Here is a 24,553-nt window from a genome sequence, read left to right on the forward strand (position 1 = left end):
AATCACATTCTCATAACAAAATAGTTTTCTCGATAACTCATAATTACAACACTCTCTTTTAAGCTAACGGAGTAGGATTACGACTTAAGTCAAGTTTTACACTATTCAATTAACTTTTTCTCACCTATTCCCTGTGGGATTCGACCCCAACCTAGTTGGGTTATTATATTTGACATCGACCACCTTACACCATTTATTTAGGTGTAATTTGAGCGTATCAAATTTTGGCGCCGTTGCCGGGGAATTGCATAGCCCAAATGGCATATGGCTAAAGGCAAAGGTTCCATATGGGCATGTGAATGTTGTCTTTTCATGATCTTCTAAGGCGATGTTTGATTTGGTTATAGCCAGAATAACCATCCAAGATGCAATAGAATGACCTTCCCGCTAGCCGATCAAGCATTTGATCAATAAAAGGCATAGGGAAATGGTCCTTACAAGTAGCACTGCTGAGCTTCCGGTAGTCCATGCAAACTCTCCACCCGGTCACCGTTCTCGTTAGGATGAGCTCATTTTTGTCATTTTGAATCACGATTATGCCTCATTTCTTTGGCACACATTGCACTGGACTCACCCAAGGGCTATCGGCAATGGGATAAACTACCCCGACATCTAACCATTTTATGATTTCTTTCTTCACCACCTCTTGCATGGAAGGGTTCAACCTTCTTTGATGCTCCACACTGGGTTTGCTCTCTTGCTCCAGTTGTATCTTGTGCTCACAAATTCCGGCGGAAATCCCTCAGATATACGATATTGTCCACCCAATGGCCTGTTTGTGCTCCCTCAGGATATTCAACAAGTGTTCAACCTGCACATCATTCAACAACGAAGAAACGATTACAGGTAGAGTTTCATTAGAGCCAATAAATTTATACCTTAAGTGCGGTGGAAGTGGCTTGAGCTCAAGTTGTGGAGGCTCGATAATTGAAGGCTTAGCGGGAGGAGTGACTCTATTCTCTAAGTCAAGAGAAAGTTTCTTTGGTGTATAAGTGTAGGACCCAAGCCCTTCTAATGCATTTACCGATTCCATGTATCCTTCCATGTCTTCACCATCAAAATTCACAAAAATAGCCGCCAATGCTTCACCAAGGCATTCTTCTTCCATCTTTATCTCGATTGCGTCCTCTACCTCATCAACAATATCAATGACTGAGATGCTTTCATATGCATGTGGAAATTTTATACCCTTACTCGTTTGAAAGGTAACCTCTTTGTCATTAACTCAGAACTTGATCTTATGTCGTTCTGAATCCATGAGTGCTCTTACGGTAGCAAGGAATGGTCTCCCAAAGATGATGGGGATTTCTTTATCAATAGCACAATCAAGGATCGCGAAGTCGACAGGGAGGAGGAGCTTTCCCACTTTCACAAGAACATCATTAACAATCCCCACCGGTCTCTTTATTGAACGATTGGCCATTTGCAACCTCATACTTATAGGCTTCGGCATACCTAACCTCGCTTGCTTGTAAATAGCAAGAGGCATTAAGTTGATGCTAGCCCCATTATCACAAAGAGCTCGTGCAAAATTATGCAACCCGATAGTGCATAGAACGGTAAAAGCTCACGGGTCTTCTTTCATTTGAATGGTGGTTGTTGCAATGATGAAGCTAACTCGGTGAGTAACATTCACCACTTCATTCTTGGTGGTTTTCTTCTTGGTGATTAAGTACTTCAAGTACTTAGCAAAACCCAACATCTCTTGAAATGCTTCCACAAATGGAATGTTCACCGATAATTGCTTGAGAATGTCATAGAATTTCTCGAGTTTGCTATCATCAACCCTCCTGGCAAGTCTTTGAGGGAAAGGAGGGGAGGTCTAGGAATTGGTGCTATAGCTTTTGGTGCCTTATTTACCTTTTCATTAACCTCTTCACGGTTCACTTCTTGAATTTTCACCTCCTTTGGGAGTCTTTCAGCTTCAACAACAATTGGCACCTCAACTTGTGCCTCAACCTCTTGTTCCGGATCTTCCACTTCGACCACTTGTTCATTCTCTCCTTGAATTATTTTCCCACTTCGAGTTGTGATTGCCATACAATGATAAGTCAGACCATTCCCATTACCTTTTGGATTTGCTATTGTGTTACTTGGGAGTGTGCCCTTTTGCTTCGGATTTTGCTCTCTTGATTGATCTCTCATTTGCATTTCTAACTTTTGCATGGATGCGGTGTGAGAACCCGCAAGCTCAGTCATGTTCTTCATTGAAATGTCAGATCTTTATTGATTTTGCAACACTCTTTCAAGCATGTTCTCTGATTTGGACTCACTTGAAGAACTTTCCTTCCAATGCGAAGAGTTAGAGTGTTACCCCTTTGGTGGAACATAGGGGTTTGAACTCCGATTTGAATAGTTGTTTTTGTTGTTACTCCAATTGCCTTGATTTGAACTACCTTGATCATTTCGCCATTGTTGAGGGCCTTGCCCTTGCGGGTTAGACCTCCATTGATTTTGTTTCCCAGGACCTTGGTAGGGTTGTCTTTGGTAACCGCCTTGAGCGTTGTTGACATAATTTGCTTCCTCGTAATCCTCGTTTGACAAGGGTTGCACATCTTCCACAGCATTCACTTTTTTTGTTTGGCTTTCAGTAAACATCTTGGTCAATATATTGATGTTGGTAGCAAGCCCGGCAATTACCTGATCTCTTTATTGGTTATCTTTAATCATGTTGGTCAAGGAAGGAGTACCATATGCAATTTCACCCGTAGTGTCTTCCAAGTGCCAAGCTTGGTTATGTTTTGCCATCTTGTCAAGAATTTATGTGACCCTTGCAAATGTTTTATCCATAAAGGATCCATCAGCTGCATTTTTTGCTATGGATTGATTCAAAGGATCCAAGCCCATGTAAAACTTCTCCAATAAGATGTTGTCCGGAAAACCATGATTCGGCGACCTCACTAAATATAACTTGAATCGATCCCATGCCTCATGTAGATGCTCTCCAGGTAGTTGCTTGAAGAAGAAAATCTTATCCCGGAGCTCTGAATTCTTGCTTTGCAGGAACCATTTAGCTAGGAAAGCTCGAACGAGTTCGGGCCAAGTATGAATGGAATTAGGTGGTAGATTTTGGATTCATTTCCTTGACTCTCCAGTTAGTGAGTACTTGAATACCCTCAGCCTTAGGGAATTATCTGAAATGTGATTCTGCTTGTGCATCGCATACACACCCAAGAAGTTTTTGATATGTTGTGTCGGATCATCATCGGTGGAATTTCTGAAAACCCCCTCTGCTTTGAGCATTAGGATTAGATCGTGTTCCACCTTGAAGGTGGCAACATCAACTGTTGGAGGGACAATGGCATTTGTATCCTCAATATACTCATCTATATCCGTAAAAGGGTTCTCTTATTCTAACTCGGCCATGTTTACCTAGTAACACCAAGCAAAGCAAGCAAAGTGTGATGGAGTAGAAGAAGACGTAAAGTAAAGCACACACTAAATAGTAATTTCAAAACCGTATTCTCCGGCAATGGCGCCAAAATTCGATACGCTCAAATTACACCTGAATAAATGGTGTAAGGCGGTTGATGTTAAATATAATAACCCAACTAGGTTGGGGTCGAATCCCATAGGGAATAGGTGAGAAAAAGTTACTTGAATAGTGTGAAACTTGACTTAAGTCGTAATCCTACTCCGTTAGCTTAAAAGAGAGTGTTATAATTATGAGTTATCGAGAAAACTATTTTGTTACGAGAATGTGATTAAGAAAACCAAGATTGTGTCCCCATCAATGGAATATAATGCTATCGGTGTTAATATGATATATTCCTAATGGAAGGTCCTTTGATATGCAAATGGTTTTTAAATGACTACCCAATATATCCCAATAGTTAGGTAGTATTTTCTCTTTATGATTTTCCCAAATATAAAAGAGTTACAATTAAGAACAACCAATTTATGCCAAATAGAACCCACTTATTCCTAAGAGATTCTATTAAACAAGGCTTAAAGCCTTGAGTTTTTGCTATTCACTTCTACCAAACCCTAACCCACTTTTTCAAGTAAAGATAGAATGAAATGGCACTAGTCAATGTTTGCAACCACCAACATTACATAAAGCATGAGAAATGAATAAATACCAACCAACTATTATATATATATTCAATGGTAAACACCCATTAACATTACACTCATTTAGGGCCCACAACCTTAGTATTTAAAACTAGCTACTCATACTAGAATCCAAGAACAAAGCAATAAATGAAGTCATAAAGCTTACAAAGATACAAGATTCTTTCTTCAAAAGCTTCCAAAACTCATGAGAAACAACGACTATTGTTTATTAGGTCATTACTAAAGGGACCAAAAAATTATAGGCGATTCGCAGCTCGTTGCCTAAATTCATGAAGATTGTGTGTACATTAGCACACGAAAAATTAGAAATCGTTATGCATTCCTGTTTTATGGCCCTAAAATATCAAAAAAGAGAGGAACGGTCATTCCGAAGCGATGACTATTATTCATTATGTCGTTTCTGATGGAACAACATAATTTTAGGGGATTCAGAACCCATTACTCGAATTCATGAAGATGGCGTGACGTTGGCACACAAAACATTTGAAATCGTCGTGAATTCTTGTTTATAGAGAATCAATGCCTATTGTTTATTAGGCCATTTCTGATGGTCCCACAAAATTTTAGGCAATTCGGAGCCCGTCGTCCGAATTCATGAAGCTGATATGGACACTAGCACACAAAAAATTGAAAACCATTGTGAATTCCTATTTTACGGCCGTAAAATATAAAAAATGAGGAACAGTCATGGCGAAGCTATGACTAGGGTTAATTAGGTCATTTCTGATGGGACCACAAAATTTTAGGCGATTCGGAGCTCGTCGCCTGGATTCAAGAAAATGGCACATACATTAGCATACAAAAATTTAGAAATCGCCGTGAATTATATTTTATGGCCCTAAAATGCCAAAAATTAAGGAACAGTCATGGCGAAGCGATGACTGTAGTTCATTAGGTTGGTTTTGATGGTCCCACGAATTTTAGTCGATTTGGAACCCGTCGCCTAAATTCATGAAGATCGCGTGGACATAAGCACATAAAAAATTGAAAATCATCATGAATTCTTGTTTTATGGACCTAAAACGTCAAAAATGATAAGTGATTATGGAGAACCGATGACTATTGTTCATTAGGTCATTTCTTATAGGGCCACAAAAATTTAGGCAATTCGGAACCCGTCACCCAAATTTATGAAAATGGCGTGTACATTAGCATACGAAAAATTGAAAATCATCGTGAATTACTGTTTTATGACCCTAAAATACCCAAAAAATGAGAAGCAGACATGGCAAAACTATGACTATTGTTCATTAGGCCGTTTCTTATAGGCCCACAAAACTTTAGGCGATCCGGAGCCCGTCACCCGAATTTATGAAGATTGCATGAATATTAGCACACGAAAATTTAAAAATCGTAATGAATTCCTTTTTTATAGCCCTAAAACGCCAAAAAAGGGAAACAATAATGGAAAAGCCATGACTATTGTTCATTAGGTCGTTTCTGATGAGCCCCAATTTGGAGACCATTGCCCAAATACATGAAGATGGCGTGAACATTAGCACACGAAAAATTAGAAATCGTCCTAAATTCCTATTTTATGGCCCTAAAACTCCAAAAACGAGGAACAGACATAGCAAAGCAATGATTCTTGTTCATTAGGTCATTTCTGATGAGCCCACAAAATTCTAGGCAATTCGGAGCATGTCGCCCGAATTTATGAAGATGACGTGGACATTAGCACACGAAAAATTAAAAATTATCCTGAAGTAGGAATTTTAGGCGATTTCAACATTTACATGTGCTTATGTCCATGCGATCTTTATGAATTTGGTAGACGGGCTTCAAATCGCATAAAATTTTCTGGACCCATAAAAAACAACCAAATAACCAATAGTTATTGCTTTACCATGATTGTTCCTCGTTTTTTGGCATTTCAGGATCGTAAAACAGGAGTTTAAGGCGAATTTAACCTTTTCGTGTGCTTGTGTCCATGTGATCTTCAAGAATTTTGGCGACGGACTCCGAATCGCCTAAAATTTTATGGGCCCATCAAAATGACCTACTGAACAATAGTCATCCCTTCGCCATGATTGTTTCTCGATTTTTGGTATTTTGGGGCAGTAAAATAGGAATTTAAGGCGATTTCAGCCTTTTCGTGTGCTTATGTTCATGCGATCTTTATGAATTTGGGCGACGTGCTTCAAATCGCATAAAATTTTGCGAGTCCATCAGAAACGGCCAAATGACCAATAGTTATTGACTAGTCATGATTGTTCCTAGTTTTTTGACGTTTTGGGATCATAACATAGAAATTTAAGGCGATTTCTTGGAGGTATGGTGCACAAATAATTTTTGAACTCTGGTTGATTTGAAATTTGATGGGTCAAATGGAAATAACCTTGTTTGAAATGTTCGCCATGGCTATTATCATTTTTTGATGTTTTGGGGTCATAAAATAGGAATTAATCATTATCTCTCTTTTTTTGTGTATTTATATACATGATGATTTTCCTGAATTTGGCTTATGGACTCCGATTGGCTAAAATTTGGTGAATCCATCGGATACGGTCTTGTGAGCAATACTCTCCATGACTAATATTATTTTTTGGCATTTCGGAGTCATAAGAATACTATGCACGGTCACATGAAACCTACTCATGTTATGCATGGGTACTTGGATCCTACCGGTGCTTAAAGAGTTTACGGTCTCTGATTGACCTGAATTTGGTGGGTCCATCCGAAACTGCCTTTGAGAATACTCGCCATGATTAACATCATCTTTTGGCGTTTTGAAGGTCATAAAACAAGAATTAATGATTATGTCTATTGTTTCGTGTGTTTATATATATGATGATTTTTCTGAATTTGGTTGATGGACTCTGTTTGGCCTAAACTTTTATGAATTCATCGGATACGGCCTTATGAACAATATTCACCATGACTAACTTTATTTTGTTGGTGTTTCAGGGTCATAAAAATACTATGCATTGTCATATGGAACATACACGTGTTATGCACGGCCACTTGAATTCTACCGGTGCTCAAAATATTTATGGACTCCAATTGACCTAAAACTTAATGGGTCCAATGAAAATGGCCTTATGAGAAATACTCGCCATGACTATCATTATTCTTTGGCGTTTCGGAATCATAATATAGGAATTAATGATTATATCATGATGATTTTTCTGAATTTGATTGATGGACTCTAATTGGTCCTATCGGATACAACTTGTGAGCAATACTCACCATGATTATCTTTGTTTTTAGCGTTTCAGGGTCATAAGAATACTTAACATGGCTACATGGAACCTACTCGTGCTATGCATGGCCACTTGGATCGAAATTTTTTATTTTGTGTCTTACACAACTGACACTAGTTGTGTGAGGCCTCCTTTTTGTCTCACAACTTTGTGCTCCCAGAATTTTGTGGACTCAAATGTGTAAGATATGAGTCCACAAATGCGTGAGATAAAAAGAGGTCTCACACAACTAATGTCAGTTGTGTGAGGCACACCATAAAATCATTCACTTGGATCCTACCGGAGCTCAAAAAGTTTGCGGACTCCAATTAACCTAAAATTTGACGGGTCCACTGAAATATCACTTTAGTTCACATAGCTTTTTTTTTAATATTAATTTTTACATGATATATGCTCAATTATGATATAGATCTTATTTTTTTATAGCGGCTATCTATATTTAACAAAATGGGGGATTTATTTAGGGGCAACTTGATTTTTTGTCAGTTTCCTTATTTATTTATAGGGAAGCTACTGGATTTGAAGGGTCTTTTTATTCATTTACCATGTTTCTGTTGTAGATTATATTAATCAATTAATAGTCGTAGATTATAGAATATTTTATGATTCCACAAATATGGAATTTCCCTTAAACAAACTTTCTGAGAGATGGCACAACTATCTGACTTTTATCCCATAAATTAAAAAGGAGAAAACTAAAACCAGGAGGGTGCTTTCTAAGTTTGCAATCAAACTTTTAATTGTTGAACCAGAGGGGATAGCTCTAGTTCTTAAACAGTATAAATATTGGAAGTATATTAGCAGAGCAAAACAACTTGCTATGTTGCCTAGATCCTCCAAAAATGCCGACAGTGTGTCGGATACTACAAATTTTTGGGAAATCTGCTATGTGGGCGACAATATTTTTGGAAGATCCAAGCAACATAAGTCACCAGAAACGAATAGTGTATGATTCAAAACACTCGATCTCAGAAAGATATAAGAATATACAAAAAACCCAGAGAATTCTCACGAGTGGGGTTTGGGGAGGGTAAGATGTACGCAACCTTACCCCTACCCTGAAGAGCAGACAGGCTGTTTCTGATAGAAAGATATAAGAATATGAATATGAAATACCTAGTGCTCTTATTCAGTCATTATCTTGAATAAAACTTTCTACAAACTCAACTACAGCGTTAAGTTATCTAAAAGCTTTCTACACAAAGGAAGAACAGTTCTTACTCATTGAACGAAAATCTTTAATGACAACTTATAAAGTACCATAAATTGACAGACAACATGATTAGAAACCTGCTCTTTATCATGCCTCCAAACTTTGACAACATTTAGTGATACATCGAAAGCGTCGATTTCATTTTTTTTCCTGCAACACAGCTACATCTGCAGCTTTGAAACTGGTTGATGAAGTTGTTTCAAGACGAGACCTTGTATTATACTCCTGAAAGAGATGATTACAGACATGTTAGAGGTAGTTTTGGACATGAAGATGTAGCTGACAAAAGACAGAAAAGAACTGAAAATGTAGTAAAGATAGATTCATTCAAGCATGGAGTTTATAGCAATTCCATTCACTCGTAACATCTCTAATCTCTGCCATGCAATGAAATTGGCTGTTTATGGCATAGTTGTTATTGTAGTCCCTTTTTTCTTCTACCGACTTATTAACGTCACTCCCTGTTATGTCAAATATTCTTCTTTGTACATCAAATTAAATGGTTCTAAATCATTTTTTGTACCCACTTACAAACCCATCCTGTTCACTCTTTATAAATTTTGCAAAATGACATATATTGCCCGCCTAGCCCCAATCGTGCTAGACTCAGCACCCTATCCTACTTCACTACCCTGCACTACGCCGCTGCCACACATATACAGACTTGTGTAAGCCAAAACTCTACCTTCCAAGTAGTTAGCTGCTTAAAATCTTTTGTTATACAAGCCTCTTTTGATCGAGAGCACATTTAGCTACCGAAATGCCAAAATTATAAGCCTTCAATTTCATTTGTCTTGACCTAAAATAAATAAATTTCCCTTTTGCTATTTGAGACTTTCCAATCTTTTTAATCTGAAATTCTAAGCACCAAACTTTGGAAGCTTTTAATATGTGTTATGATCTTTCAAGATTCCAAATGAAGCTTGGTAATGTATTAAAAGGGACTGAATCCTAGTTTTAGCTAATTTTGGTCAAAAGAGGGATGAGTTGAAAGCACAAGTACACTAAATGATTCAGTAGCTCAGCTGCACACCAAGAGGAAGACATGAGCTACCTTCAAACTCAAAGCACAAAGCTATCTACTACTTATCACAGCGATCTTGTTTTCCAAAGCAATCCTCTTAACCGTAGAAACATTTTTCGGTTAGTAGAAGACTCATCTTACATGAACCATGGAAGTAGAAGTCAGGAAAATTGAGTCAAAACAGACCAAGAGAAATAGAGAGACTAGACGAGAAGGAGTTGAGTGAGTCATCTAGCAACTTAAGGCTCTTAAGCTCAAAACTCTAGCAGTTCCTCCCCCACACTGTACTGAGAATGTAGGTTATAAGCTAAAAAAGAAATAGCTAGGATTCAGACTTCATATTTTTCCGGTGTCTGGGGAACAATTTAGTCAAATCCTGAATCTCTCGTAGATACTGCTCTACCCAACATATCAATACCTTGGCTGAAACTAAGAAGACACTTACATGCTGCCATTAGATCCTATCCTTGCCTAATTTAGAATCTACGGCTGCCAAAAATCTAGTGTGCTTCAGCAAAAGTTACAGGGCATAAGGCCACATATCTCTCACCGAAGCCGGCACCCTCGGCAGTGGAACTATGTTTGGCTGGGGACAATTACCTTGCAAAACTTTATATGCTTTTCACGATTTTGCATCCCTCTCATGGCATTTATTTACATTAAAGTTTAATTATGATAGAAAATCCTAAAATTTGTTTAATTCAGGAGGGCAACTGTCAAATCTAAGTGGTTGCCCGTAAGCACTATTACCACTATTCCCTATATCAGGTTTTTTCGCATTCTTCAACAAGTTATTTTCCTTCAGGGTGGCCCAAACATACGCCTGCCTAGTCTAGCATTTCCAACGTTGAGAAGAAACAAAGACATTATAGAAAGAACCAAAAATTAGTTGGAATATTGGGATCCTTTTAATTGGGATATGCAATTAACTAAAGCTGTAGCATCTTAAATATCTTAAACTTAATTTGGAACTTTTCTATTAGAAACTGAAGCCTACGATAAAATTTTCAGTACTATTTTATAGTATGTGCATTGTCAAATGATGATATCATTTGGTGAAGACAGGACTATTAACTGTTTAGCCTTGGGAAAAACCACTTCCTAAGGTGTCTTGCAAGATGTGAAGTTTCAACAAGTAACTTCCTTCAATTGCAACTGCTACTGCGATGCACTTATTCCTTCTGCTCTACAGATTTTATCTCCTAATCGGTCTTCTCTTTCTTCCGGTGTGATCATCTCTCCTACTATATCCACCTATGTGGTCATCATCGCAACTAATATGCTCGCCCAACTTTTATATTTTAATGTATATCCAATACAGGTCCTTTCTCAGCCATGCCATGCCGTTAAAGTTACTATGGAAAAAAGTTTTCAGAAATGCTATCTCTTGTACATAAAGGAGAAGTGCAGCTAATGCAAATACTTGCACATTAAATCTAACAGAAAAGAATAGTACCTTTGTCGCAAATCTTTTCAGACAAAGGCCGAAAGGTCCTGCGGTGGATCAATCCAAATGCTCTCAAAAGGATCTTGTTCTCCCCAATCATAACACTGCTTTCGCGGGTAGTATCTGTCATGATCGAGGGAATACGATATGCAACGCCTTCCATAAAAACGAACTTTAGAGAAATAAATACTATTTCTCATCACCCCAAGAACGTCTATCCTTGCTTGGGATGACAGAAAACTTGCAAAAAGTGTCAAACCACCTAAAGTTTGCATCTCCACCCAAATTTTATTGATTTGGTCTAACTTATATATCACCGGATTTGCAGTAGAGCAAGTGTATATCACATAGATATCTCCATTGTGCTCTGCCATAAATTTTCCTTTCCACCAATTTTTCACGAAAAAATTTTCGGGGCATCTCGGAGGTGGAACCACACGAACAAGCCAAGTACGTTCTTCAGGATTATAGACTCCCAACCAACCAGTAAGACTCAGACAATAAAAGAGACCATTGCAGAAAACTAACTTATTCCAAATGCTGCTAACAAATGGCAAACGATTTTGGTAATTGGCAGTTGTCCATTCCGTTGCCCCCGGTTGACATGTGCTAATTGCGACCAAAGTGGGGCTGATATGCTTAACTGTGAAAACGATACAGTTCGGAGATGTAGGAGCTGCAGAAAAAGCAACTATCTGGTATGTTAATTCTAGTCTTGGTAAATTGATCACGTTCTTCGTATAAGGATTGAAGAACAACACACGTAAAGTTCTCGGTTTGTATAGCAGCAACCAGCCATCTTTCGCGTAACAAAGCCTAGAGCCACGTAACTCTGGTAACTCAACTGAATAAGTTTGCCTCACTGAAGGGTCGTAGAATTCAACCAAGTCACCGAATTTTGGGAAAAACATAAGCCAAGGTGGTTTATTCGCAACTCGTACAGAGACGGAAACAGCAAGCCATTGCTTGCAAACAGCAGAGGCACGGATGTTTTCTCTCAAGTTTAACCGGGAGAGAATCAGTTCAAGAATTTCCATTGGTACACAAAACAATGAGTTTTGCTCATCAGATCCTTCACACTGCTCAGTCGAAGCACCACCATTATTTGGAGCTGTTGCAGCTAACCTAGAAAAATGAAAACATATGCTTAGTTTCAAAAATGGATAGTGAAATAAAAACTAAATACTGATACCAACCCTTAAAGTTAACGTTATGCACAAAATATGAAGTACACATTATATTCATAACCAAATTCAGATAGTTACAGTTGACTTTCAGCATTAAAATTCAAAGACGTTATGCTTTTAGAGTAACTTCTCACATGCAACGGACAAAATAAAAGACGACATATCCTAAATCAGATAGGTGACTTTAGCATTAAAATCCAAAACATTCTGCTTTTCCTGTAACTTCTTGCATGAAAAGGACAACATCAAAGACGACACATCCTTAATCAGATAGTTACAGGCAACTTTCAGCATTAAAATCCAAAACATTCTGCTTTTAGAATAACTTCTCACACGCAAAGGAAAACATCAAAGACGACATATCATAAATTAGTAACAGGTGGCTTTCAGCATTAAAATTCAAAACATTCTTCTTAAACTTCTAACACGCAAAGGACAAAATCAAAGATAACATATCCTAAATTAGTCAAGGTGATTTTCAGCATTAAAATCCAAAATATTCTGCTTTTAGAGTAACTTGTCACACGCAAAGGAAAGTCCTAAATTAGTTCCAAGTGGCTTTCAGCACTAAAACCCAAAACATTCTGCTTTTAGAGTAACTTCTCACACGCAAAGGACAACATCAAAGACGACATATCCAAAATTAGTTACCGTTGGCTTTCAGCATTAAAATTCAAAACATTCTTCTTAAACTTCTAACACGCAAAGGACAAAATCAAAGACAACATATCGTAAATTATTCAAGGCGACTTTCAGCATTAAAATCCAAAAGATTCTGCTTTCGGAGTAACTTGTCACACGCAAAGGAAAATCCTAAATTAGCTCCAGGTGGCTTTCAGCATTAAAACCCAAAACATTCTGCTTTTAGAGTAACTTCTCACACGCAAAGGACAACATCAACGCCAACATATCCTTAATCAGATAGTTACAAGGCAACTTTCAGCAATAAAATCCAAAACATTCTGCTTTTATAATAACTTCTCACACGGAAAGGACAACATCAAAGATGACATATCCAAGCTTAGTTACAGGTGGATTTCAGCATTAAAATTCAAAACATTCTGCTTAAACTTCTAACGCGCAAAACAGTCACAGACTCACAGATATGTTATGCATAGTAACATGAACGTGGAATATGTTCACGACAACAGATCGAATCGAAGCATAAAATGGAGGAAACTTGCCAAAAGGTTAACAAATAAACAGATCAAGTGATAAATTGATAACCCCCTAATTGGGTATCCACCAACAGTAGCAAATTCACCTCAACCACAAGAAAACCAAGAAATCACCTCACAAACAAACACTTAGCATACAATTAAATCTGCCTTTTTTACTTCAACTTAATTCTTCTTTTTTTTTTTTTCATCTTTTAGGGTCTGAAATATTTTGGTTTCAAATTGTTTGACCTCAATCACTAAACTTACTTGAAAAAGATCACACCTTTCAACTCTAACTGATAAATTAAACTGGATCCACACAACAAAACACATGAACCATAATCCAAACTAAGACCCACTTAGAATTCATTACAATTCAATCATTTCGATCAAATTAAACTCAAGAAACCTTTAAAAAAAACTAATAAAACTTCAAAAAACAGTGAACTTTGAAGACACACAACAAAACCCATGAACCATAATCTAATTTAAACCCACTTAGAATTCATTACAATTCAATCATTTCAATCAAATTAAACTCAAGAAACATTAAAAAAGTAAATAAAAAAAAGGTAATAAAACTTCATAAAGCAGAGAAATTTGAAGACTTACAACTTCATTTTTCTTCTTTTTCTTCCAGCCATAGCTGCAAGAACTCAGTTTTTGTGGTTCTTTTCTAAGCAGTAAATGTTTTTCAGTGTGAGAGACCAGAAAAGAGAAAAAGAAAGCAGAAAAAAGGATTGATTTTTATCAAAAGGGGATATAATAAAGTTAGAGAAAATGGCAACTGGCAACTGGCAATGACTGTTGTCAACTGACCACAACGTCAGAGTTACCACCACACGTGTACTTTCTTAAAGGGTGTCTTCTTCTTTTTTTGAAAAACAAAAAAAAATTAATTTTTGCGCATTAACATATAAAAAAATTAATAAAATCCGATCAAGGAAATTACATATAAATTTCTTCATAAGGATTACTTTTTATGTCTCATTTTAGCAGTTGCTTTAGCTCTTTTTACGTCTACTAGCTTTAGTATACGTGTGTTGCACGTGTATTTCGCGTCAATCAGTATAAAATATATACAAAAAAAATAAATTATTGTATACGTTGAAACAATATTTTCTTAACATACAGAGATGATGAATTTAGTTGAATTAGTTATATAATATTTGTAATTATAATATAAATAAGAGATAAATATGTCATGTTGTTGTATCTCGTCTAAATCTCTTTGGAATACAAGTAATACAAATTTCGACTATCAATTAGACCAACGACAGTATTATATTAGCTCACAATTTGTCAAAATTATTATTTTATCAAAATATTATAAATCTTAATTATTGGATATAAATATTTTATCTGATTGTTTATCCGATAGATGCGTCACTACATCCCCAAATATATATTTCTTGAAATTCTAATGGATTAATAATGCAATTTTTCATAAAACTCCAGTCACCTAATTAAGCCAGTCTTGAGGAAGTTGTTCTTTAAACAAATTTTCTTAGATCTTCATAAAATGATATTAATTGGTGATAAAATTTATTTTTTGTAACCAAGGTACATAATATTCGTTCATATAGACTCAAGAACCTTTCCAGCTTTGTATCAAAATTAAAAGACAACATAATTTAATTATCTTGTCTTAAATGATATGGCGTTGGTAAATAGAATATGGTTATATGGCATTGATAAATAGAATATGGTACTTGATGTATTTTTGTTGGACAACTAAATCAACGTATAATTGTTTATTTTAAATTCTTAAAAATATTAGTTAATTTAAAGATCCTAAATCTTAGGAAAGTAATTAAATAACTTTTTGGGTTTAGTGTGAGCTCTAACTTTAAAAGGGTAAAAAGAAACAAACACATTTTGCAAGGGATTTTGTACTTTTAATATAGTATAGATTTTTAAGTGTAAGACTTACATGCAGTAAACTCTAAATATTTTTAAAAGTTTTGTAGGACTTTCTACATAATTCAAATAAGAAAGATTTTAATGCATAAAATTTTAATTCATTTAAACTGTTAAATATTTAAAAAAAAAATTAATAAAATTATTTCTTATAGTACTCGACACACATTCCAAGGACGGCAGTTTTTGTTTATTAATAAATGAGAAAAAAATCGTTAGTTTTACAATCTTCTATTCTAGGAAAATATTAATTCATTGATAGTAGTAATTAATTAGTACTGTAGAATTAAGTAAATATATAATATTTAATGTATCCCTTGTTAATGAAAGGATATGGGAGAAAACGTGGTAAAAGTTTTTTTTTTTTAAGCAATTGATATAAGGTAAAAGTTTAATTGATTTTAAAGTACTAAATATTAGGATTGTCTACCTAGTTTAAATAAGAAAGGATTTAATACATAAATATAGTAATTAATTTTCAAGTCCTAAATATTAGGAAAATAATTTAAATGACTATTTTGTCTAGTGCAAAAATTATTTTTTAAAGGGTAAAAAAGGCGAACAACATTTCGCTAAGGACCTTTGTGCTTTTAATATAATATAGATTAAAAAATTAACAGATACTAAGTAAAGTTTACTCAATCGTCCCTATTAAATGCTTTTGAGAATTGAAAAATATTAAAAAGATAGTATTAGTTTTTAATATTATGGGTATAGTTAAAAACAAGGGAAAAGGACCTAATATATGTATCTACTTTTATATATTGTCTATATTTAACCTCCGTTATATTATCGGGCCAAATTTACCCCTACAATCAGCAAACTTTTAAAAATATCCCTTGATCTGTTAAGTAATCTAAAATCTCCCAAATTCCCTTTATTTAAATCACCCGTTGTTCTTCTTGGTCCACTATTTTTGAAATAATTGGCATTTACATGCTTTCTGAATTAGAAAAAAAAAATAAGAGAAAAAAATATTAAATAATACAACCGAATAAACAAAGTATAGTAAATTGAAAAATCTAAATTATGTAGCTTTTCTAAATTCTAAAAGTATTTACAACATCCCAATTTTAATGAATTCGTTGCACCAAATGTATGGAGACTTTGCAAGTATTAGTGATTGAATTTGAAGTTCCTCGGAGACTTTACATCGTCTAATTTAATTTTGCTTTAATTAAATGCCTACATATTGTGCACTCTTAAATTAGTCGATCGAACTCTATACTAACCAGGCAATGACAAAATATATTTGAATAAACATGTACATACATGATGATCAACTGCATATAATACACAATAAACAGACCCACTAAATTATATAGTGTGTATATGATTGAAAAATAAATAAAATTCTAAACCAATTTTATTTATTACAAGAAGAGAAATGGGTGCATTGGTAATTAAAAAATAATTATGAATAATTTGTATAGTCTAGTAACTTTAGCATTCACATCAATAGTAATTTTTGAAAATAATGGAGCAAGAAGAACAACAAGCGATTTAAATTTAAATAAAAAAAAATTGGGAGATTTTGGATTATTTAACAAATCAAGGGGTATTTTTAAAAGTTTGCTGATTGTAGGGGTAAATTTAGCTCGATTGTATAACAGTAGGGGCAAATTTGGCACGATAGTATAATGGAGGTTAAATGTAGATAATATATGAAAGTAGAGGGATATATTTGGCCCTTTAAATAATAATTAATAATTTAATCTTGAATTTCTAAAGTGATAATCATTTTGGGATAACCTTTTTGAGCTAAAGTAACTACTAATTTGGACGAAAGAAGTATTTAATAATATTATAAAAATAGCTAGTGACTTGCTATTATAGGTAAAAAGTTAAAAGATTTTTACACTATTACTGAATATGACTTAAATCCCTTTTAAAGTCGAGTCTAAGAATGATTTGATATTCAGCTAATTAGGAATTGTCACATAGGATAATAGGATTTGTGCTGTCAAAATTTATTAGGCTGACTAGATATTCGCTATTTAGATTCAGAGGACATGGACTGGAATTACTGGAATCTGAAATTGGATTTTGTGTACTTTCAAGTTTTCCAAATATGGATTATTAATCAGTAATTTCAAATATGGATTCTTGGTGCTATCTAATGTTTGCTACATTACTGGAAAAAAAAAATCAAAAATGTAATGGTAAAAAAATTAATAGTGGTATTCTTTATACCTTAAATTCATTGTACTTAATTGGCTTTTACAATCAAAATTAAAATTCTGTATTAATTATAGAATCAACTCCTAATCTATTTAGTTAAATCTAACAAGGGTTTGGTACATTGTTGGAAAATGTTTTGAAATTGGATTTTGTATACTTACAAGTTTTCCAAATATGGATTATTACTGCTATCTAATGTTTGGTACATTATTGGATAAAAAAATAAAATTGTAATAGCAAAAATAATTACTCCATACTGCTTTTTTAAACTTAAATTCATTGTACATACTTGTCATTTTCAGAACTTGAATTGTGTTATAAACTGTAAAATCATTCTTGGGTAAAACTTTTAAAATGTAATATTATTTGGCAGAACTTGAATTGTGTTATAAACTGTAAAATCATTCTTGGGTAAAACTTTAAATATGTAATATTATTTGGTTTGATTTAAACTAATAGTGGTACACTTTTTTACTTTTGGTTTATTCTACTTAGTTGGGTTATTAAAATTAAAATTGTACTATTGATTATAAAATCACATTTAGTTAAACCTAACGAGTGGTAGTAATTCTATCATTGTTTGGTACACTTTCCTTAATGCTAACTATAGGTGCATACCTAATTTCACACGGTTAAACTTATTAAGTTTTTTTTTTTAAAAAGACATGGTTCAAATATCGAAACGTCTAATCATCGATATCAATTTCGACATTGTACCTTAATTTTAAAAATAGACTTAATTATATAAACATAAAAGTATTTTTTTGGTTTCTGATCTGGTGTCCAATACTTATATTGGAGCCCGACTAAATTCGTATTCGCTCCTAAAAGTTTCACATTAGGGGGTAAAGCGCTCTCTAACAAAGGTGATTCCATACCCAGTGACTCAAACCCAAGACCTCTAATTAAGGATGAAGGAGTACTTACCACTCCACCACAATCCTTGTCGGTGACATAAAAGTATTGCTACTTGCTAGTCACATTCTGATAACTAAAATCGTTAAATTATAATGAAAAAAGTTATTTGTCTCTTCAAATACGTCATATAAAATGAGAATATTTATGCTTTGTACATTCAATTTTAACTTTTGGCCTTGGTCGTACTTATTTGTTTCTACATAAAATTGCAGTTGTTACCATCACTATATGCTTGGGTCAAAAATTATCTCTAATATGATCTAATCATGTTAACATTAAGGAGGCATTCACAAATTATCATGTGTCACCAATACGGCTTCAATGAAGACATGCCCAAGGTCGAATTGATTCCAGAAATGATAAAGGTCGCGGTCTAAGAGTCAGCAAGGATCAAGACCGAGAAGCTGTCGTAGATCAAGGTCGAGATCGAGCATCCTAGACAGAGTTATAACGGCTAATTTCAAGATAGGACACTAAAGAGAATATTCTAGTGGATATTCTATGCACCTATACTATTAGGATTTCTAGGAATATGTTCCCTATATATAGAAAGAGACAGAATGATTGGGGACATGAGATATTCATTTGTAAGAAAACATATTGACTTTATAGAGAGAATCTGATCATATTATAAGCATACAAAAATAACCTTTTCACTAAGATTCCTGTCTAGCTTTTTCACCCGATCCAAGAACAACATGAGTGTTCTAAGGCTTATCAATCATTCTTCATTGTCAGGAAGAATATTCACAGATCTCACCCCTTTTTGGGTGACTCACACGTTTCTATTTACTTTAACGTTATTTATTATTGTTCATTAGTGTTTAATGCTATCTTCCATCTTTTTAGATAATTGAATATTGTTATTAGTGCTCACATTTATTACCATTCGGTCAATATACATATTACCTGCCTTAAAAGCGATAACCTTATCTTTCGGATAATATTATTAGCTAAGATTGACTCTTCATTATTTAAATCTAATTGGTTGAACCAAGATCTATATTTTGGATCAAATAGTTTGGCGCCGTCTGTGGGGACTTTTTGGCTAATCTTTTATTTTACTTTATATCTACAACTTACGTGAGTCACTAACCTAACAAACCGCAAGTTTTTTCTCTTTCTCTTCACGTACGGAGACCTACATGATAGATAACCAAGGAGATAGGGCTAAAGTGACAGGTGACTTCCCTGACAACCTCATGAACGCTATCAATGAGAACTACGAAACACTAGGCGATGACATGACACCTACTTTCTCCCCCAGGCGCGAGAGGTCACCTCCCCCCATTGTAGCATAACAAAATCACATGAAAAGGGGGCCTCCACGTCCACAAAAAAGGGGACGCCACCGGCCATGAAAAAGCTTCTCAAAGCATGTTGACCAATACGCTAGTAAGCGTGCTCAACAAACCTACTCCATGCACAACTACAGAGACCGCAAGAGCCCCATGTAGTGCAACGGGCAGACGAACAAGGCGACCAACCAGACCTTCCAATACCAGGTATAACTCACAATGTTACTAACAATGCAAGTAACAATGTCATTGTCGCTGTTCTAAAGAGGATGGAAGAAATGGCGAACGAAAATAAAGCGCTCAGAGATCAAATGAAAGAACACCAAGAATGAGTTGACAAGATATCGGGCGCCCCCAAGCTACTGCCAAAGAGGGACGCCGGAAGATTCACAGAGCAGCTGTACAGCGAGGAAGCAGCCCTGCATGCCATACCAAAGTCCTTCAAAATGCCTCCGAACCTCAGGATATACGACGGAATGACTGACCCCGAAGATCATATGACTCATTATGTCACCGCCGTGAAGGGCAACAAACTCACCAAGGAACAAGTGTCTTCTATTTTGTTGAATAAATATGGCAAAGCACTTACGGGAGGGGCACTAACATGGTACTCACATCTACCAGCCCACTCTATAGAAACTTTCAAATAAATGGCCGTCGGGTTCGTAACGGCGCATTCCAGAGCCAAGAAAGCTGAAACAAGAGTAAACGACATTTTAGCCATCAAGAAATCCTTGGGAGAGGGACTGAGGGACTTACTCGCCCGATTCAACAAGGTATGAATGACTCTACCAAACGTGTCTGAGGGGATGGCAGTCGCAGGCTTTCAGAACAGGTTGAGTAGAGAGGGCTCAAGAACGACCAAAAAATTGCTGAGCCGGTTGATGAAATATCCTCCAACTACTTGGGATAAAATCCACAATGCTTACTGCGCCTAAGTCCGAGTAGACAACGACGACCTCAACAGATCAACTCGACAGCTCGTCTCGGTACAAGCCGAGCCCAAGAAATAACGAAGAGACAACATAAAGAGGGATCACCTGATCTCACGACCCAACAAGGAATGACATCAGCCATACGTCAGGGCCCCCGCCCCCGCCTTCTTTATGCTATGATAAAGGCCCATCCAGTCCGAGAACGGGGACTCACCGGGACTAAAGACATATGCCCCCTTATTATATGCTCACAATTTTTGTGTATCACCTATAGAAATAGTCTATGCCCTGGAGAAACTTAGAACGAAGGTGGAGTGGCTGAAAAAAGTGAGGTCTGATCCGAGCACCAGAAAATTCGACGCCCACTGCGAGTTCCACCAGGAGCGCGGACACAAGACAGAAGACTGTATCGCCCTCAGGTAAGAGATTGTGAACATTTTGCAGCAGGGACACCTCAAAGAGTTGTTGAGCGACAAGGGGAGAAACAACTTCGCCAAGGGACGTGAACGCCAAGGCCCGCCGAAGCCATCGTCACCAGCTCGCACCATCAACATGATCATCGGCGGCAGTGATGATGCCTCCATCAAAAGCGTTAAATTCACTGCCACTCACAAGCTCAAAAGATTTATCACCCACGAACGGTATGGCGGAGTTGAAGAAAGTATCATTTTCGACGAGCCAGATGTTGACGGTTTGACTTTCCCTTACAATGATGCTCTGTCACTACTTTGCATATTTTAGATACTAATGTCAAATGTATCATAGTGGACAATGGGAGTGGAGCGTGCATTATCAATCCCGAGTCCTCACCCAGATGAAACTTGATGATAAGGTAGTACCACGCTGCATCACACTAACCGATTTTAACAATGCAGTTGAACGAATATCTGGAGAAATTACACTGCCGTCTTGTCCAGCGGCATAACACTAGAGACCACGTTCCACATCATGGACTAGGCCACCACATACAATGCCGTAGTAGGACGCCCATGGATACATCCCATAAGAGTCGTCCCCTCCAGCTTGTACCAAGTAATCAAATTCCCTATACCTTGGGGAATATTCAGCATAAGGGAAGAACAACACACGTACTGGGAATGCTACCGCATCGCCCTAGACAACATGACAACTCAAAAAAAGAAAGACAAGGAAAAAGAGGTATAGCAATCAACAGGGCCGAGGTCGACACAAGAAGAGACCATGGACTTCATCATGGATCCTGAAATGGTTGAAGCAGCGGATTCAACTATAGAAGACCTCGATCCCATCTAATTAGACCCTGGCGATTCCAGCAAAGAGGTCTACATCGGCTGCAAACTCCGAAAACCAGGTAAATTTAGTCAATTTTTAATAACTAATGCGGATTTGTTTGCCTTCAGCCATGCAGATATGCCTGACATCCCCAAGTAGATCGCCACGCACAAACTAAACGTCGTTCATTCTATCCTTCGTTAAGGTAGGTCAGACGAAAATTCAATCCTGCCATTAACGATGTCGTCTACGATGAGGTGGAGAAACTATTAGAAAATGGCTCCATCAGGGAGTTGAAATATCCCAAGTGGATCGCCAACGTAGTGATGGTCAAAAAAGAAAAATGAGAAGTGGAGGATGTGCGTAGACTTCACGGACTTGAACAAAGCATGCCCGTAGGATTCGTTTTCATTACCGCATATCGACTAACTCATTGACGCGACAGCCGGGCATGAGCTGCTAAGATTTTTGGATGTGTACTCGGGATATAACTAGATACTTATGGAAGATGAGGACCAGGAGAAAACCATGTTCATCACCCACAGAGGAATATATTGTTATAAGGTCATGCAATTTGGGCTGAAGAACGCAGGAGCTACCTATCAAAGATTAGTCACGAAAATGTTCAAAGATCAGCTCGACAATACCATGGAGGTATACATCGACGACATGTTGGTCAAATCCATAAAAGCGGAGAACCATATCGACCATTTGAAGGAAGCTTTAGACATACTGAGACGGTACGGAATGAAACTAAACCCAGAGAAATGCGTGTTTGGCATAGCCTCAGGAAAATTCTTGGACTTCTTAGTGTCGCAGCAGGGGATCGAAATCAACCCAGACCAAATCAAAGCTATTGAAGGGATATCGGAGCTCCTAACTACCAAGAAGCATGTCTAGATATTGACTGGTCGAATAGCCGCCCTATCGAGATTTATCTCGCGGTCATCTGACAAATGTCACAGATGTTTTGGCGTACTCAAAAAGTATAACGACCTCGAGTGGACGCCCGAGTGCGTACGAGCTCTGGGAGAACTGAAGGTGTATATGCCATCACCACCTCTGCTCTCAAAGCCCAAACCCGGAGAACACTTCCTCGTTTACCCGCTGTCTCTGAAGTAGCAATAAGTGCAGTCCTGATTCGAGAAAGTAAAGGTACGCAATCTCCCATTTATTACATTATCAAAACACTTGTCGATGCCGAGACGAGGTACCCACACCTCGAGAAACTAGCCCTAGCACTCGTCATAGCTTCACGAAAACTTAGACCTTATTTCCAATGCCACCCTATCTCGGTCGTTATCACCTTTCCTCTGAGGGGCATTTTACATAAACCCAAATTATCCGGGAGGCTAGCCAAATGGGCCATCGAGCTAAGCGAGCACGATATCACATATCAGTCACGAACAGCGATAAAGTCGCAAGTGCTCATCGACTTCATCACAGACTTTAGCGCAAAGATAATGCCTGAGGTCGAGAAGGAAGTCGTCCAAGATTTTCTCCAAACACAAGACATATGGGTCTTGTACACCGACGGTGTATCCAACGTCTCCGGATCCGGACTGGGACTCATACTTGAGGTCCCCACCGATGAAGTAATTTGCCAGTCCATAAGATACCCAGATATGACTAATAGCAAGATCGAGTATGAGGCTGTGATTATATAATTGAGACTAGCACTCAAGTATGGGGAGAAGAGGTTAAAACTCTGTTGTGATTCCTAGCTCGTAGTCAACCAAGTCGGAAGGACTTTCCAAATCAAAGAACAAAGGTTGCAAAAATATCAGATTGACATCTATAAACTGCTGCCCAAATTCGACGAATGCCAACTTGACCAGATCATGCGTATGCAGAATGTTGAAACAGACGGCCTTGCCAAATTGGCCGCAGCCACCAAAAGCCTCACAACCGGGGATAAAAGTGTGGTCCACTTCCTCAACTTGTCGCTAGACCAAATTGAGGTAAGATCTGTAAGTTTCACCTAGGATTGGCGCAATCGTATTGTCGCCTACTTGCAGGACGGAACACTCCCGAACGACAAGAAGGAAGCCAAAAAACTAAGAATGCAGGTAGCCAAATACAACCTCCTACACAGCGACCTATACAACAGGGCATACGGCGATCCTCTGGGAAATGCTTAGGCCCAAACCAAACCCAACGTGTCCTCGAAGAAGTCCATGAAGGCTATTGCAGCGCTTACTCCGGCAATTGAGCACTCGTTAGGTGTATCATACAAGCAGGATACTATTGGCCTACTATGAAAAAGGACGCCTCAGAATTAGTGAAGAAATATGAACAATGTCAGAAATACGCCCCAATAATTCACCAAGCAGGAAAACATCTCCACTCGGTCACCTCTCTGTGGCCGTTCATCAAGTGGGGAATGGACATTGTGTGCCCTCTCCCAGCAAGGTGAGGTAATGTACGATTCTTTTTGGTTTTAACTAATTATTTTCCTAAATTGGTGGAAGCAGGAACGTTCGCCCAAATACGCGAACAATAGGTAATCACCTTCATATAGAGAAATATCATCTGTCGATTCGGCCTACCTAAAGAGATCACCTGTGACAACGGACCCCAGTTCACGGGAAAGAAAATCGTCGAATTCTTCAAAAAATGGCATAGTAAGAGGATAATTTCCACCTCGTATCACCCGGCGGGCAACGGGCAGGTAGAATCCTCCAACAAGTCCATATTAAACATCATGAATAAAAAGCTCGAAGACGCCAAAGGATTGTG

At 37.1% G+C, this 24,553-nt stretch overlaps 1 protein-coding gene across 1 annotated transcript; it reads right to left on the reverse strand.

Annotated features, from left to right (window-relative positions):
• Positions 1 to 8,382: 8,382 nt before the first annotated feature.
• LOC107773974 (F-box/kelch-repeat protein At1g57790) lies at positions 8,383 to 14,127 on the reverse strand. Its single transcript, XM_075222477.1, has 3 exons — positions 13,924 to 14,127; positions 10,974 to 12,089; positions 8,383 to 8,718 (listed from the first exon to the last, which is right to left on the reverse strand). The coding sequence occupies exons 1-2, from the start codon at positions 13,953 to 13,955 to the stop codon at positions 10,991 to 10,993; spliced, it is 1,131 nt and encodes a 376-aa protein (XP_075078578.1). The 5' UTR covers positions 13,956 to 14,127; the 3' UTR covers positions 8,383 to 8,718; positions 10,974 to 10,990.
• Between the last annotated feature and the right edge of the window lie 10,426 nt (positions 14,128 to 24,553).

Source organism: Nicotiana tabacum, chromosome 10 (assembly GCF_000715075.1).
Source record: "Nicotiana tabacum cultivar K326 chromosome 10, ASM71507v2, whole genome shotgun sequence".
Classification (NCBI taxonomy): domain Eukaryota; kingdom Viridiplantae; phylum Streptophyta; class Magnoliopsida; order Solanales; family Solanaceae; genus Nicotiana; species Nicotiana tabacum.

Bases quoted from the DNA above. Each gene is read 5' to 3' on its own strand.
- LOC107773974 (XM_075222477.1), bottom strand. From the start codon at position 13,955: ATGGCTGGAAGAAAAAGAAGAAAAATGAAGTT. The intron at 12,090-13,923 runs GTAAGTCTTCAA...TCATTTTTCTAG, and splicing joins AAAAGAAGAAAAATGAAGTT to GTTAGCTGCAACAGCTCCAA.